We start from the raw sequence: 15435 nt of genomic DNA, 5'->3' as shown, positions 1-15435 counted from the left end.
TGACATTGCTTCTAGATCTTTTTAGAACTAGAAAACATATTATATATGTGTGTATATGTATAAACATGCAAATCAGCTGATACCTTTAATCCAATCTTGATTCTCCCTTCTTTTCCCCATTCCAGTTTCCTCCTCCACAGTGAACACCCTGGCTCACGGGAACATCAATGTATTTTTACTCATTTGCTAAATTCTATCATACACACAGAAGAGCGATGGAATTGCCTCTTTTTCTTAAAGAAAATCATGACCACACATGTACACCTACACAGGCCAAGCCCCTCTCTCTGTCCCCTTTCTGTTGTGCTGAGTCTGTCCTCTGCTGACATTGGGGGGTGCTTCCTCCACCCTAGAGGAAGCTTCCCAGGACCCAGCCCTGTGGCCAGGAGAGCGCCTCACCACAGGCCCAGGGCGGGGTCCGAGGACTCATAGGGCTGCACCCAGGTGTCAGCATCGTTCTCTTCGGAAATGCATTTCCCTCTAATCCGCAAGGGGCAGATGGTGAGCGGATCCGAGTGTTCGCTGCCATCCGGGGCTCGTGGCCTGAAGTAGGCACAGAGCGGCCCCGAGAAAGTGTCGGTGAAGGAGAAGATGTGGGAGCCGTCCGACACGTTGAAGAAGGCCAGCTTTCCGGCCTCGCAGTCCAGGAAGACACCCACGCGCCGGGGCGGCACGCGCACTGTGAGCGCCACGCGCTCCGGCTGCAGCACGAAATACTCGCAGACGTTCCACAGCCCCATCACCCAGTAGCCGGCGTCCGGGCTCAAGCGCACAGGCCCCGCGCGCGCCACCTCCGCCAGGCAGGCGCCCAGGAACCAGCGGCTGCGCCGGCCCACGTCCACCTCCCAGTAGTGGCGGCCAGCCTGGAAGTGCTCGTGGCTCAGCACGCATGTCTGCTCTGTGAACCGCTGCGGATCGCCCGGGGACACCGGAACTGCCGCCACCCCACGGGAATACACGCTCTTGCCATCCTGGGAGACCTCCAGGCTGGGGTGCGCAGAGGCCGGATCCAGAGTCACGTCCACTGCGCAGAAGCACTGGGTTAGTGCCCACGAGGATGGCTCTGGGCCCTGCCTGTACCCTCCCCCATAGGAAAACCTCTAGTTCCTCAGGTGGAGCAATGGGTGGAATATTCACCCAGCCTCACCCCAAATCACCCCTGGACTCAAGTGGCTTGCAAGTCATTCCCCAGGATTTGAATGTGATTACAGGAAACTTATTTCCTTTCTGTACTGGAAGGTTCCTGCTATACCAGGTGCCATGGAGAGCAGAGACAACAAACAGGTGGGCTCCTGGGGCTGCAGGCCGACTCACTGCTCTCAAGTCCCAGCAAAGGGGAACGAGCCCTGGGCTAGAGGTAGTACCCGCTAGTCTCACCACACTTCTGACCTGGAGAGCATCACATGAGCTCTGGGCTTTGGGTTTACAGCAATTTTAGGATTTTAAATCTGAAGGGGACCTCTGAGATCATCTAGTTCAGTGCCTGGTACTTCTTCACTCTAGCCCCCAAAACACACCTATTTCATGGATAGAAACCCAGAGGGTCCCTTCTGTCAGACTATCTAAGAGGTTCCTTACAAACTGTGTGCTCATCCAGCAAACAACCTTCCTGCCAGATGGAAAGACCTAGTAAAACCCAGAAAGCTATGTGCTTGTGGGTGCATGTGTGTGTACACAGAAATGTGTACATGCATGAGTCAATCAGGTGTGCACTCAAGCATGTATATGTGCATGTGTGCATATGCATGCATGTCTGTCATGTCATATGCCTGCAAGTGGGCTTGTGTGTCTGTGTATGCAGTTTCATATTTAGCCTCTAGACTGACCCTTCCTCTAATCTCAGATCTCTCCACCTCCCTCTGTTTAATATCCAGCCAACACAAGGCTGAGTTTCTTAGCTCCAGTTACCTGCATACCGTTGGGCTGCTCTCCACTCTGAAACCAAACAGAAGAAAAAGAGGCTCAGAGAGCTGAGTCAGTAATTCTGGAACCTTGAGGGAGGCTCAAGATATATGAAGGATACGGTCAAATGGAATGACCCTATTCCAACCGTGACAGCTGGTTTGGGTCCAGACTGTCCTGGGTCTACCACGGCAGTTCCCCAGGGATTTGGGATTGGGTAGGGGGCTGATGTCAGGGCTGGGTTATACCAAAGCTGCATGCAGGCTGAGGTTGTGCTGGGAACTGCAGGAGAACAGAGCGTATGGACAGAGAGAACCAGGACAAGCAGCGTGGGTGCCCTGAAGGATGGAGAGAAAGCCTCAATCTCTGATTGGCAGGCTTGGTCACAGGAGGCCCAGCTGAGCCTGGCTCCTGTCCTAACATGTCCTCTAGACACCTTGTCCTGCCTTCTTTCTTAATGTGAGCCATTCTGAGTGGATTTCTGCTTCATTTCATCTTGTTCTGTTTATGACAGAGATTGACTACTAAGTCACAGCATACCAAAAGCAATAGAAGAGAGTTCCATAAATTTGCAACAAGGCTTTTCAATCCTAGTTTTGCATGATAATAACGAGTAGAATTTTAAAAACATATAACTCTTGTATAGAATAACTCAGTTTCATAAAGATGTTGATTCTCTCTAAATTTAGCTATATATTCAAAGCAATCCTATGCAAATCTTTTTGAAGTTTTAAAAGGAACTTCATAAATTTATTCCAAAATTTATATTTTAAAAAGGTCCATTAACTTTAAAAAGGATGTGGAAATGGAGAACTTGTACTTTTAAGTACTATAGAAGCCACAGATTTTAGACACAGTGACCTAATAGGTGGCCACCGCACAGACCCATGTAGATGTGGGAACTGAATGCACTACAGGTGACACCCCCATCAATGGGAATCACAGATGGTGCAGTAGATGGCGTTGGGAAAGGCAACTCTATATGGAAAAAAAATTCACTAAGTTCTCACTAAACACCACATACAGTGGCGAATTTCAGATGAATTAAAGACCTACAAATATAAAGTGAATGGAAGAAAGTGTAAGACAAACTTTGAGACCTAAGAGTGAGGAAGGCCTACTTCAAGAAAACTTCAAAACACAGACTATAAGGTAAAAATGTAATGAAATAGATTTTATCAAAATTAATGACTTCATTTCAATAAGAGGCATCATGGACAAAGCGAATAGCAGTCGACAGAACAGAAACAGGAATTCATAATATTTAATGCTAATGAGGGATTAATATCTGATATATATAAAGAACTCCTGTGAATCAAAAAGAGCAAGATAACAACCCCACGTGAAAAATGGGCAAAGGACACGAACAGGCAATGTTCGGAAGAGGAAGCCCCCAAAGCATATAAGAGATACCCAAACTCTGTAATGTTCAGAGTGCAGACTGAAAGCACAACGAGGATCAGTCATCCCCAGGGACTGGCACACTTAGAAAGCTGGCGCACATGGGATGTGCGCACGTGGAGCGCCCAAGCCGTGCCAATTGCAGGATGCTGGCGCTGCCTTCGGGGATCCCTCTACCTCACTTAGTGACATACCCCATGAACCAGCAACTACCCTCCTGGGTATACATCCCAGAGAAATCTCCACACAGGGCCAGAAGGTGTCTGTGTTGTGGTTTGTGGTGGTGTGGACTTAAGGCAGGCTGGCTGTCTCTCCAGGAGGGTGGCGCTCTAAAATGGAGTGCTGCGCAGCAGGGAGGAGAAACAGACCAGATACGCATGCGGAGTGGGATGGATGTTAAAACTCAGTGAGGAGTGAGGAAAGCCAGGAATAGCAGAAGACTGTAGGAGTCACTTACATAAACTAAAATGCATGTGCACAAAACAGAAATTCACGTTTTGCGAAAGCATATACACTATATAAAGACAGATGTTAGACTGGTTGCTTTATGGGGGGAATGGAGGGATTACAGGGAGAACTGTTTACATATAGGGAGGGTATCATGCCCTCCCCAGACCTACAAGTCAGTCTTTGAGTGTGGGCGCCAGAAGCCTAAGGGATTCTTATGTGCAGCCAGCATTTGGCACCAATGGTTTACAGTACGCTTATAGCTCAGGACAACACAAGAGCAAAAGTCAAATATAATCTCTACCAGTGACTGATTAATTCATGCAGAGTGAATTCGTGAAATAAACCAGAATGAAGTGTGGTTGGTTAATCAGAGGGAGTGACTGGGACGCTGAGATGTAAAGTGGACCATGGGAGGGAAACAGGCTTCACTCACCAGCCTGGCCTTCAGCCCTTCTCCAGTCTGAAGCAGCCAAGGAGAAACAGAATTAGAACACCAGGCTCCTGCAGCCTCCCTGTTCACATGTCACATTTACACCCACCCCTGTCCCCTGGTCATTTTCTCTGCCACCCAAACAGCCAGCAGGGGTCCAGCCTGGGCATCATACCTGGCTGGGAGATGAGAAGAACATACATGGGTAACCAGATGCTAAAAGGTGGACAAGAAGAAATAGTTCTAAGAGGGGTCACTTACAAGCTCTGTCTGTAGGTTCCCTGTAGCAGAACACACAGAAAAAACATCAGCTCTAGGCTGAGTGGAACCACCTCACTAAGCAGTCAGGCCACTGGGAAGATGCTCCTTAGTCTTAACCCACCGCTCACCGCAATCCCATCCAATGTGTGAGTGTTGGGGAGCCTGCAGTGTCTTGGCACTGAGGAGCCTCTTCCCAGGGCTCAGGTCTGGTTTGAAGGGGCTACTGGTCGTCTGCCCGGAAATCATTTGCTTTCCCAGGGAGGAGGTCCTGCTGAAGCCCAGGCTCTGAGCACAGCCTGCCTGAGCCTCAGGGTCACTTACTGTGGCATTATTAAAAGGACTGGGAGGACCTCTTTCTCAATTACTTCCTCTGGCCAGATGCTAAGACTGATGATTTGCCACTAGAAATGCATTCTGTTGATTTCTCCACCCTATGTTTTCTTTTGAAATTAAATGCTCCTGGGAAAGGCAACACTGAACACTAATTGTGACTACACTATATTTATGCTATGTTCATTTAGGTACAAATTATAGGTGCACTCTTTCCAGTGGTACTTGAATTAAAAAGAGAAGGATATACTAGGAAGGTGAACCAGTGGGAGTAAACGTTTAATGGTGGAATTGTAACAGAATCGCGTACTTGGCAGGGAAGGGGGGGTTGGTAGGGTCTGTCCATAGGGTCTGAGGTCAGACCTCCTTGGCAGCTTCACTCAGAGTGCTGGTGGGAGTGGAGAGGTGGGAGGCACGGGGGATGGATTTAGAATTAGGTAGTTGCCATGTGTGGCTCTCCAAAGGGAGGGTAAAGTCACTGACGCCCTCCTCCCACCATGCCTGCCAGGTACCCCCACCAGCCCGCAGCCAGCACTGTGGGCGCGGCACCCGGAACTTACCCAACTCGGCTGTGAGTTTCCCTGGAGGAGAAACGAAGAAAAGAGGGAAATCGCGATGGATGAACACTGAGGCCTCACTTCCCCAAAGCGCACAGATTGGTTCCCCTGCGTTCTGGGGACCAGACAGGGATGGATGCGCGCGGGAACCGCGCTCCGAGGGCGGGGCGGAAGCGCAATGCTCAGCGCCCCTCTCGCAGGGCCCCCACGGCCCCGCGGTCTGACCCCCTCTCCCGCTGGCCCCGCGCCCCGCTTCTGCCCGCGGAGGTGGGGGCGCAGAGCGCGCCGCGCCCCTCGCTCACCTTTGTCCTGCTCCGCCCGCTCCGCCAGCTTTTCTGAAAGGAAGAAGGGCGGAGAGCGGGCTGTGCGCGCGCCCCCGGGGGTCCCACGGCCGCTCCCAGCCCCGCGCCCACCACCTTCTGGCCGGCAGCGCCGCGCGGGAAGGAGGCCCCGCCGGCGGGTACCTCGGGTCCGCTGTCGCTGGTGGAAGAAGCTCAGCGCCACGGCCGTGAGGAGTGCCAGGAGGAGCGGCAGTCCCACGAGAGTCCCGAGGAAAGCTCTCTTCCACGGGGAGGGGCCGGGTAAAAATACGTCTGGAAAATACCCACGGGGAGTCGTGTCGACTTAGGCTCCGTTACACACGAAGTTCAGACTCTTCTGGACGCCGTGTGCCGCAAAGCCTTCCCGAGTGACCGGCTGGCGCGTTAGGCCCCCTGGGCCCCCCCGTCACAGTCACTGTAAAACGCGGCGCTCAGGGAAAGCGGGAAAGCGGGAAAGCGAGGCCCAGCGACGGCCTTGGACTTGCTGAGCAGAAAGGGAAAGTGCTGCGAAGGCTGCGAAGGGAGGAGAGCTGATGGGGCCCAGCGACGCCAGGCTTAGGACTTCTGTGACCAGTCCCTGAGCTCCGCCTACTTCTTCTCACTTTTGCCCCAGCATCTGAGGGACACGACAATCCAAGGTCAACCCCAGTGAATTATTGCTCTCCACCCGCACTGTCCACTTCCCAAGCTGTCTCCCCGCTTCTTGCAAACACGTGGCTTGTACTTCTCAACACACCTTTGGAAAAAAATTGATAGCAAAACAGCGTGAGGGCTGACTGGCAGCCCCTCTTTCCTCCCCAGGTTTCCTACGGAGCATACAGTGGCCAGAGGGTAGACATAGGGGCAAAAATGGAGAGAAGCCCTTTAGAAACTCTGTGGCAACTGGATAATTTTGTCGGCGATAATTATTTTAAAAATGATGTTTTTTTAATCTCAGTCTTTTAAAAATATATACTTTTTATTACGGTAAATGTACAACATAAAATTTACCATTGTAACCCTTTTAAGCTTACCGCTCAGTGGCACCAAGTGCCTGCAGTCATTGTGCTACGTCACCACCAGCACTTTTTCGTCTCCCCACAATGAAATCTGTCCCCATTAAACTCGAACTCCCCGTTCCCGCTCCCCCAGCCCCTGGGAACCTCTATTCTAATTTCTGTCTCTGTGAATTGACCACTCTACGTACCTCATATAAGTGGAACCATACAATATTTGTCCTTTTGTGTCTGGCTTATTTCATTTAGCAAAATGTTCTCCCCACCCCCAGTTTTCTAGCAGTGCATTTTTATTGTCTTGTATACAAATATTGGACCACAATGGATATGTCCTTCACCACAGAATGTTTGCTAAGTAGTGACCTAGGGGTTAAGAGCAAGGGCTCAGCGTCTGATGCCACCCTGACCTGCTACCTTGACCTTATCCCTGTTCCAGCCTCATCCACCTCCTTCTGCTCCTCCAATAGCCACACAGGGTCCCATCTCAGGGCCTTTGTATTTGCTGTTCACACTACCTGAGTGCCCTCCTAACAGATATCCCTGTGACTCATGCACTATGGAAAGAATAAACACAAATCTAAAGAGGGAAACAATGGGAATTTCTCTGGTGCAAAAATGCAGAGACTTCTCTGTCCCCTTTGTTGGACCATTTCCTTCAAAACAATGTGTAATCTTTTCTTTATCCTTTTGAGATACATGTGAATCATTTTGAAGGCTAAATTGCTTAATTGACTTCCCTAATCCACCACTTTTAAATCCACAGTCACACCCCACCCTGCTAGGTGCCTGAGCACTCTTCCTTGCTTCCTTATTCTCTACAGCACCTAACAGCGTCTAATGTTCTCCTACAATGTAAGTCACCTTTTGTTCATCTGTTTCCCCCAGTGGAATGTGAATCTGAGGGCAGGCGTTTGGGGACCATTCTGGGTACGCAGTAAATATTGTTTCAGGGATGACCTTAGGAACACATGGGCTCTCAGGATGACCTTCAGTGAGTAGATTTTCTGGGGTTTAGCTCATAGTTTTGTAATGTTGGCTTTCTGGGGCCTTCCCTGCTTACTGTGTGGGTTTTCAGTTGTATTCTTAGTAGGTTTCTGATATCCAAATTGCTGACTTTTCAGATGTCAAGATCAGCTTACCCAATACAGAGCCGGCTCCTGTACCATTATGTCTTTAAAGGTGGCCTTTGGGACAATGGACATGGAGGATGTGATGACTAGGAAGAGGAGGGTGAGCCTGTACCCACTGACCTGCTATTTGGATCACAAATTCTTTCTTCTGGATGAGGAGGGGGTTCTGGATGGAGCAGGACACATTGCGGTGGGCACCCCCTTGGATGACCGCAGGTGTTTCAAGACTGAACAGGCCCTGGGCGTCCTGGACGATGGCTTTGAACTCTGGACGCAGGCAAATAATGCTACAAATATTAGACTTATACATGTGTGTTTTTCATAATTAGCTGTGGAAGTTGTATCTTCAGGGTAAACTCTTAGATATGAGATTGTTGCTCAAAAGGTGGGTGCACAGACAGTCTTCTTAACTATTGCCAAATGCACAGGCACTGGAGCATTGCGACTTTGAACTCTGTCAGCATGATACAGAACAGAGGACCTGCTTCCCATGGCTCCACCAAGAGTGTGTGGTCAAATGTAGCTTTAATTTGCCTTTTGTTCATTATGAGTAAAAGTGACCATCCTCCATATGTTAAAGGGCCCTTTGTGTGTCTTTTTTTGTAAAGAATTCTTTTATTCACTTTCTGATGGAACTTTCTATTTGACCTTTTTTTTTTTTTTTTTTTTTTTAAAATTAAGCTGGTCTCCAATTCTCTGAGCATTCCAAACTGTTCTTGAGCAAAGCAGCTCTACCCCATGGACCCTTCCCTCCGTCTCCCCTGCAGGGGCTCAGCCACGTCTCGCACCTGCTACCTCCAGCTCCCAGACAGCTTCTCCAGAGAAGTTGCTAGAGAGGAAGCGGCACCCGTAAGGGCCCTCATCGGCCGGGACCACGTGGTGGAGCTGTAGGATCACGCTGCCATAGGCAATCTCGTCCTTGACGAGTTTCGTCCTGTTCTGGAACTGCGCCATCTGCCGCCCGTGGGGCTCCTGTCGCTCCTGGTACAGGTGCACCACCTCAGAGGCCTGGCTGCGGAACCAGAGGATCTCCATGTTCTCAGCGTCCAGGTATGGCGACAGGTGGCACGGGAAGTCCACCTCATCCCCGACGATCGCCAGGATGGACTCCCCAAGGCCAACCACCTTGACCTCCTCTAGGATGAGAAGCCAGAACGATGGCCCACATCAGTCCTGCTCAAATATAGGTCTTTACCACCTACCTCCGTTTGCAGCTCAGATATCTACAGTAAACCGTTCAAATAAGGACGGGGAGACACTGTCATGTTTCTTGAACAAATAAATGTCATGAAAAAAGTGAATTGCTAATTTCTGCATGATGACAATAGATATTTTCTGATTTTTACTTTGTGTGATTTTCTAAATTTTTATAGTATACAGATACAGCTTCTGTAACAACACAGTTTTAAAATTATCTATAGTGCTCATCGCTGGGTGTCTTTTTGCTCTTTTTTTAATATAAAGGCCAAATCCCGCCTTGGAGATTCTGTTCACCAGGACCTTTCGTTTGATGATCCTCTTCAATGGTGCCTCCCTCTGGCCCCCCTTCTCCCCCCCAAACTAGTCTGTTTTCTTCAATTTCCATGACAGTTGTATTCCTGCTGCAGTTGTTCTGCCCTTGCTGTCCCCTGCCACTGGCATGTCGTGATTCTTCCCTCTGGTTCCATGCACCTATTTTCCTTCTACGAAGGTCAGCTAAAATCCAAGTTCATAGGAAGCTCAAACTTAAACCCCATCGCCAAATATTCCATTCATGGATCCCCCCTCCCGTCCTTCACGTCACCCATGGAGCACCCAAGGCGACACCTTCCTGGGTTCACTGTATTTGAGAGCTCTATGGCCACTGAGTGATGTCCCCACACCATTCTGACAGCTTCCCTCTCCAGATTTTATCCCCCACACCAGATGCCTGACCCTCTCCCTGAGTGCACCCTGCCTCAGTTTACCCTCTATCTGTCATCTTCCTGGAGAACATGTACCTTGCAAGCCTCTGCTCAAACAATTCCTCCTATCTAGGGTTCTTGGCTTTCTGGAAAACACAAATTGCTCTCTTAGCTGTGCTCCCAACTCTTTGGGTACATTTCTCTTGCAGCCTGATCACACAGCTGGACAGGTATTTTAAAAATACTTTCCAAGTGGCCCAAGCACAGACCAATAAGAGTTTCTTGGCCCTGTCCTGCTCTGCCCCTGCCTATGAGCGGAGGGGTGGTGGGGAGTGTGTAAGGGGTGCTTGGAGGCAGGAAGGATGGTGGAGCAGCACTGTGGGGCTGGGTGCTGCTGACGGCCAGTGGCTCTTTAACCACTGGGATGGAAATCGTCTTGAATACTAGCACCTGGCAAGATCTCAGCCCTGGGAGCGCCTGGAGCAGGGATGAGAGGAAGCTGATGTGCTCACATCCTGGCTGGCTGGACTGCAGGTCGGATACGCTACCTGAGTTTGGCTCCCCAGGCCGGAAGGAGAGGAAGAGAAGGAAGAAGAGACTGCTGGGCTGAGGTAGGAGCTGGAAGGAGTCCAGGAAGACTGGGCAATCTACCATCTCAGCAGTGGGGCCACCTGGAGAGGGAAAGAGATGCTGGAGTGAGGAGAGAGAGCTGGACCCCGACCCATCAGGCCAGAGGTCTGTTAGTGCCTCAGTGATCTTTTGTGTGGTTCTTAGCAGCCCCAGTGCCTGGCTTCTTTTAAATCGTAGCCACATGTGCGAGCTGCTTCTAATTTTACCAGGCAGCACTGCTAATGGCATCACCAGCCTTGCTGGGACTCGCAGAGTCGCATGTGGACAGGGCTGAAGGGTCCCAGAGGAAGCGGCTTCTGAGGTTTCATTGTTTTAGAGCCACAGAAATAGAGTCACACAGTGTGTTGGGGCTCAGCTAGGATTTGGTGACTTTCTCTAAACAAAGGGAAACCTATAAACACTCTCCTATGCGTTTTCATTCTCCCTGCCTGACCTTGCTCCCACTTCCCTTTGGCCTGGAACATCAGGCCCATAAAACAAAGAATAAACACAGAGTTCTGACCTTTCAGAGTGGGACGCATTCCTGGTAGTTGCCTGCCAACTACAACCACACCTGGGACAGTTTCCTCCTGTCCTAGAACCCAAGTGTGGCCTCCAGGAGGTCAGCTGGTGACTGTCCCTGAGTCTACAGCATCTTTAAGGCCACAGTTAAGCAGTGGTTTATATACTTCCACTCCATCCCCCTCCCCAGTCTGTGGTCCAGGACACCCAGCCCAGCCCAGGAGAGGGCCATCCTCTCACTCCTGACACCCCCGTGGGGCCTGCTGAATGTCTCACAGTCTGATAGCCACGAGTATGAGCAGCCAGTGCATCTTAGAATATACTATCCTGTCCACAGGTGTCCTCTGTTTATGTGTAGGAATTTAGGTAGGTTTTGTAACTGGCTGAACCTCAATTTCTTTGCTTCCATGATGGAAGAAACCAGAGCCAATTCATAGGTCATTAAGCGTCCCGGGGGTTGGCTGGGTGCTCTAAATAAATGTCAGCACCTCCTCCCTCTACTTCCACCTCCCAAATACTTGCTCTCTGCTCTCTACCTTCTTCCAGAGCCCGTATCCCTCCCTTTCACTCCATCACAGCACCTGGAGGGACGGTGGCCCCCACACAATCTCTACTCTCAGCATCCTCTTCCTCCCTTCTCTCCCCTTCTGCCACCACACTCCACTCTTTGGTTTTCCTTTTCCCACAGACCCCATAACGTGGCGCATGCTCCTGGGGTCTTAGGCCACAGAGCCCCAGCTTTACCGTTAGCATGGCAGTGACAGGGTTTAGATAAGAGACTTGACAACTGCTGGTCCTGCAGCAGGAAATTGGTCACAGGATGTGTGCGGAAGAGTTAGTGGCGGGCAGAGTCCCCAGGTCACCCCTGAGCTGGAAGGACCTGGGCAGGTGAGAGTACAATGGAAAGGGTTGATGACCAGTGAGGTGAGTGAGGGGCCTGCCCTCCTGAAGCTCACATACAAGTGGGAAGACGGGAGTGGGGGGCTAGTTGGAGCAGCTTCTTTTGGGCTTCAGTAGGAGCCTTTGTGGGGTGAGGAGGTCGGAGTCCCTTCTGGAGGAGACCTGGCTGTTTTCATGGCCAGCAGCTGTTGGAATAGCTATTCCCACAATAACCAGAACAACAGCTGCCTTGGGCCGGGGTCCAGGCTCTGGCCAGACAGTCCAGCCTCACATCCTTTGGGCTGATGGCAGGAACGTGTGTGTGTCAGGCCTGGAAACCAGTAGTGAAGAACCCAGAGCGGGGGCTACACACCGGCTCTGTGTTTTCTCTCCCTGTCCCTGTTCCCTTCTCTTCTCTTTTGGGCTTCTGTCTTTTCTTCTGGACTCTCGACATAGATCCCCAGAAGGGCGAAGTCATGAGGCTCCAGCAGCACCAGCAAATGCCTTCCAAACAAGAGGGCTTCGAGGCGGCTTATGGATTGGCCATTTGGATTGGCTGGGTTCTGAGGAACTGGTCAGGACTTGTGTAGGTGGTCTTGGCTTGTCCCTGTGACAGCCATGGGACATTAGGCCCACAGCTGGGGTGGGGACACTTCACAGGAGGAGCAGTCACTCCGATGTCCCTGGGCAGGGGAGGCTACCACCTGAGGGGGAGGGGCAGTCTGTGTGTTCCAGACTCTGGAATTACTGCAAGAGCACAGTTGTCTGTTGTGATACACCCGTGTGATTTCCCTCACTGAGGCTCCAAGGGCAGGAGGTGGTACACATGGACATAAGCATGCACGCATGTGCCCACAGTAAGAAAAGTGAGCACAGATTGAAAGCCTAGTATCTACCCAGCATTTTCCTATACCAGGAGTATTAGTATTATTATTGCCATAGGTCCAAATCACAGGAAACTGAGGCACAGGGAGGCTAGGTGACCTGCTCACACACATTTAGGAGGTGGTAGAATAGGGACTCACTCCAAGCTCTGGGTGAGCAGGTAGACTTTGTGACCCTTCATGCCCACGTGGCTGGTACATTCATCCCAGGCTTATTTATGCATAAAGATGTCCTAGGACAGCAAAGGGGTCTGAGTGGTGAGCTCACATGATGGGTGCTAGTCCCTGGGGCTGGGAGACAAGTATTGTTGTATGAGTTTTATATGAATATATTTTTCACAAGTCTCTCCCAATGAATAAACAGAAAACAATCAAATACAAGAAAACTGGAATGTGGTTGGAGTGGGTCCAGGGAGAAAAGGAGAAGGAAAGAGAAAAGGGGGTAATGGGCTTCCCCTGGGTGGAGGGTGGCGGTATTTCTTCGGCTCCCGCGTGCACAGCACTTGCTCCTCCCTGTTGTCTTCAGGATGGGAAGTCCCACAGGCTCCCCAGGGAGCAGGGTGCCATCCTCCCTAGGGGATAGGTCAGGGCTATGGCACAGGGCAGACCAGCTACTGCATGACCTCCCCGCCCCCCAAGGACTCCCAGAAATGCCTAGTGTTGGGGAGGGGACTGTGCAGGAGCTAATACTATTTTTACATTGGAGAAAATATATGATAAGTGATATTATACTGAATACGAAAGTCTAAAATGTCTGGGAGACAAGGAGGGCTTAGGAACAGATTAAACTGAAAGTGGCCACTAAGCAAAGAGCAGGATCAGGGATTTGACGGGGGTGCAAGGAGGGGACAGACATTCAGAGTGGAGGGAGGTGGTTAGCACTTGTGAGGTATGAGAGGCTATGGGCATGCCAGGAGAGTTTATGAAAATCATCAATGGGAGCAAAGACTGGAGAAGAACAGATGGGACCAAGTTGCAAAGGACTTTTCAAGCCACACAGAGAAGAACATTGGTCTACGGGCAGCCAAGAGCTTTTTGGAAGTTCGAGGGATCTGAAGTAATTCAGGCTAGAGAAGAAAAAAGGCATTTGTATGGAGGGGTTATCTGAAATTGTTAATGCTGGCTTTTCATTGTAATGTGGAGCAGTTGAATTAGAAGGAATGAGCATAAATATAATGAAAATCTTCCCCAAAAGAATTCCAACCATTTTATGTTTTCATAATAAAGATGATCAAAACAAACCGAAGTTGCCATAGACAGCACTGGAGGCCGCAGTGGCTGGTACCTGCGCCCAGGATGGCGTCAGGGTCCAACTACTGCAGGCCTGGACTACTGGAGGCTCTGGGGACCTGTGTCCTGGGGCAGCTTCTGAGCTTCCCCACCTTAGGACAGCAGTGGGGAGCAGTGCTGAAGGGCCTGAGTCAGGAGTTAGACCCACCCAGTGTCCCTGGGAGAGAGGCATGTCTTCTGAGGAGCCTCAAGAAGAGGAAGCAGAGTGGGTTGGGGAAGATGGACTGAGTCTGGGGGCCAGAGGGAGAATGGGTCTCAGAGCACTTGATGAGTGGCCTAGGTGATGTCTTGTTCCCTTTGTGTCCCTAAGGGAGTAAGAAATACAAGTCCAAAAACTAGCAGAAGACAGTCTAATTCAACTACTCCACATTACAATGAAAAGCCAGGATTAACATTTCCAAATAGCCCCTCCATACAAATGCCTTTTTTCTTCTTTAGCCTGAATCACTTCAGATACCTCGAACTTGCAAAGAGCCCTTGACTGCCTGTAAAACAACTTTCTTCTCTGTGTGGCTTGAAAAGTCCTTTGCAACTTGGTCCCATCTGTTCTTCTCCAGTCTTTGCTTCCACTGGTGATTTTCACAAACTCTCCTGGCAAGCCCATAGCCTCTCATACCCCACATGTTTACCTCCCTCCACTCTGAATGTCTGTCCCCTCCCTGCACCCCCATCGCTTCCCTGATCCTGCTCTTTGTTTTGTGGCCACTTTCAGTTTAATCTGTCCCTGAGCCCTCCTTGTCTCCCAGTCCCAGGGACCAGCACCCACCATGTGAGCTCACCACTCAGCCCCCTTTGCTGACCTAGGACATCTGTATGCATGCATAAGCCTGGGATGCAGGCACCAGCCACCTGGGCATGAAGGGTCACCTACTCCATCTGCTCACCCAGAGTCTAGCTCCTGCACAGTCCCCTACCCAACACTAGGCATTTCTGGGAGTTCCTCTGGGGGGGAGGTCCTGTAGGAGCTGGTCTGCCCTGTGCCACAGTCCTGACCTGTCCCTTAAGCAGGATGTCAGTGTGGGGTGCAGCCAGGTGGCTGGCACCTTGACCCACCATGCTTCTCTTCCACTAATACCAAAGTTGCACAGTGGCCTCTGGCACAACACAGTGTAGTGGGGTGATGGCTGCTTCTTCGTTTCTGAGCTCCACTGCATTAGAGAAATCCCCACTTCATTTCCAAGTTGTATGTGATCAGCTCTTGCAGGGTTTACTTACGGCAGTGGTCCCAGTCTATCTCACTGCCTTTGACCTGCAGAAGAGGCTACAGCTGGTGAAGAGCCGGGCGCCACATCTTTCCTAACCCTTAGTTAGTGGTATTTCAGTCCAGTCTCTGTATGCTTTGCTGTGAAGGTGAGGAGTGAGGGGCTGGCTAGGGATGGCCATCCTGCCTCCCTGCAGCCCAGGCCCTGGGCAGCCAGCTGGAGCACTGTGTCCTGCTTTGAGTTTCTGTAGTTTACAGTCCACAAAACTCCCAATACCTTTCCCCTCCTTTTAAGACCATGGAGGGACGATTTCTATGGAAATCCAATTCATGATTCGCCTCACAGAGACAGGATGTGACAGTGACTTCCTCCTTTTGTTCTATCTATCTT

General features: G+C 50.6%; 1 protein-coding gene across 1 annotated transcript; it reads right to left on the bottom strand.

The window, feature by feature from the left end:
• Positions 1–349: 349 nt before the first annotated feature.
• LOC308491967 (butyrophilin-like protein 9) lies at positions 350–10313 on the bottom strand (the record flags this gene model as incomplete). The annotated part of the gene is given in 9 exon segments (XM_081036194.1): positions 350–409; positions 411–1024; positions 1909–1935; positions 4187–4213; positions 5335–5355; positions 5634–5924; positions 7897–8043; positions 8565–8912; positions 10208–10313. Coding segments are annotated over 9 exon segments (1641 nt in total).
• Positions 10314–15435: the final 5122 nt, after the last annotated feature.

The sequence above is a fragment of the Rhinolophus hipposideros genome (genome assembly GCF_964194185.1).
Source record: "Rhinolophus hipposideros genome assembly, chromosome: 23".
NCBI lineage: Eukaryota > Metazoa > Chordata > Mammalia > Chiroptera > Rhinolophidae > Rhinolophus > Rhinolophus hipposideros.
This window is presented reverse-complemented; position numbering and strand designations above follow the sequence as displayed.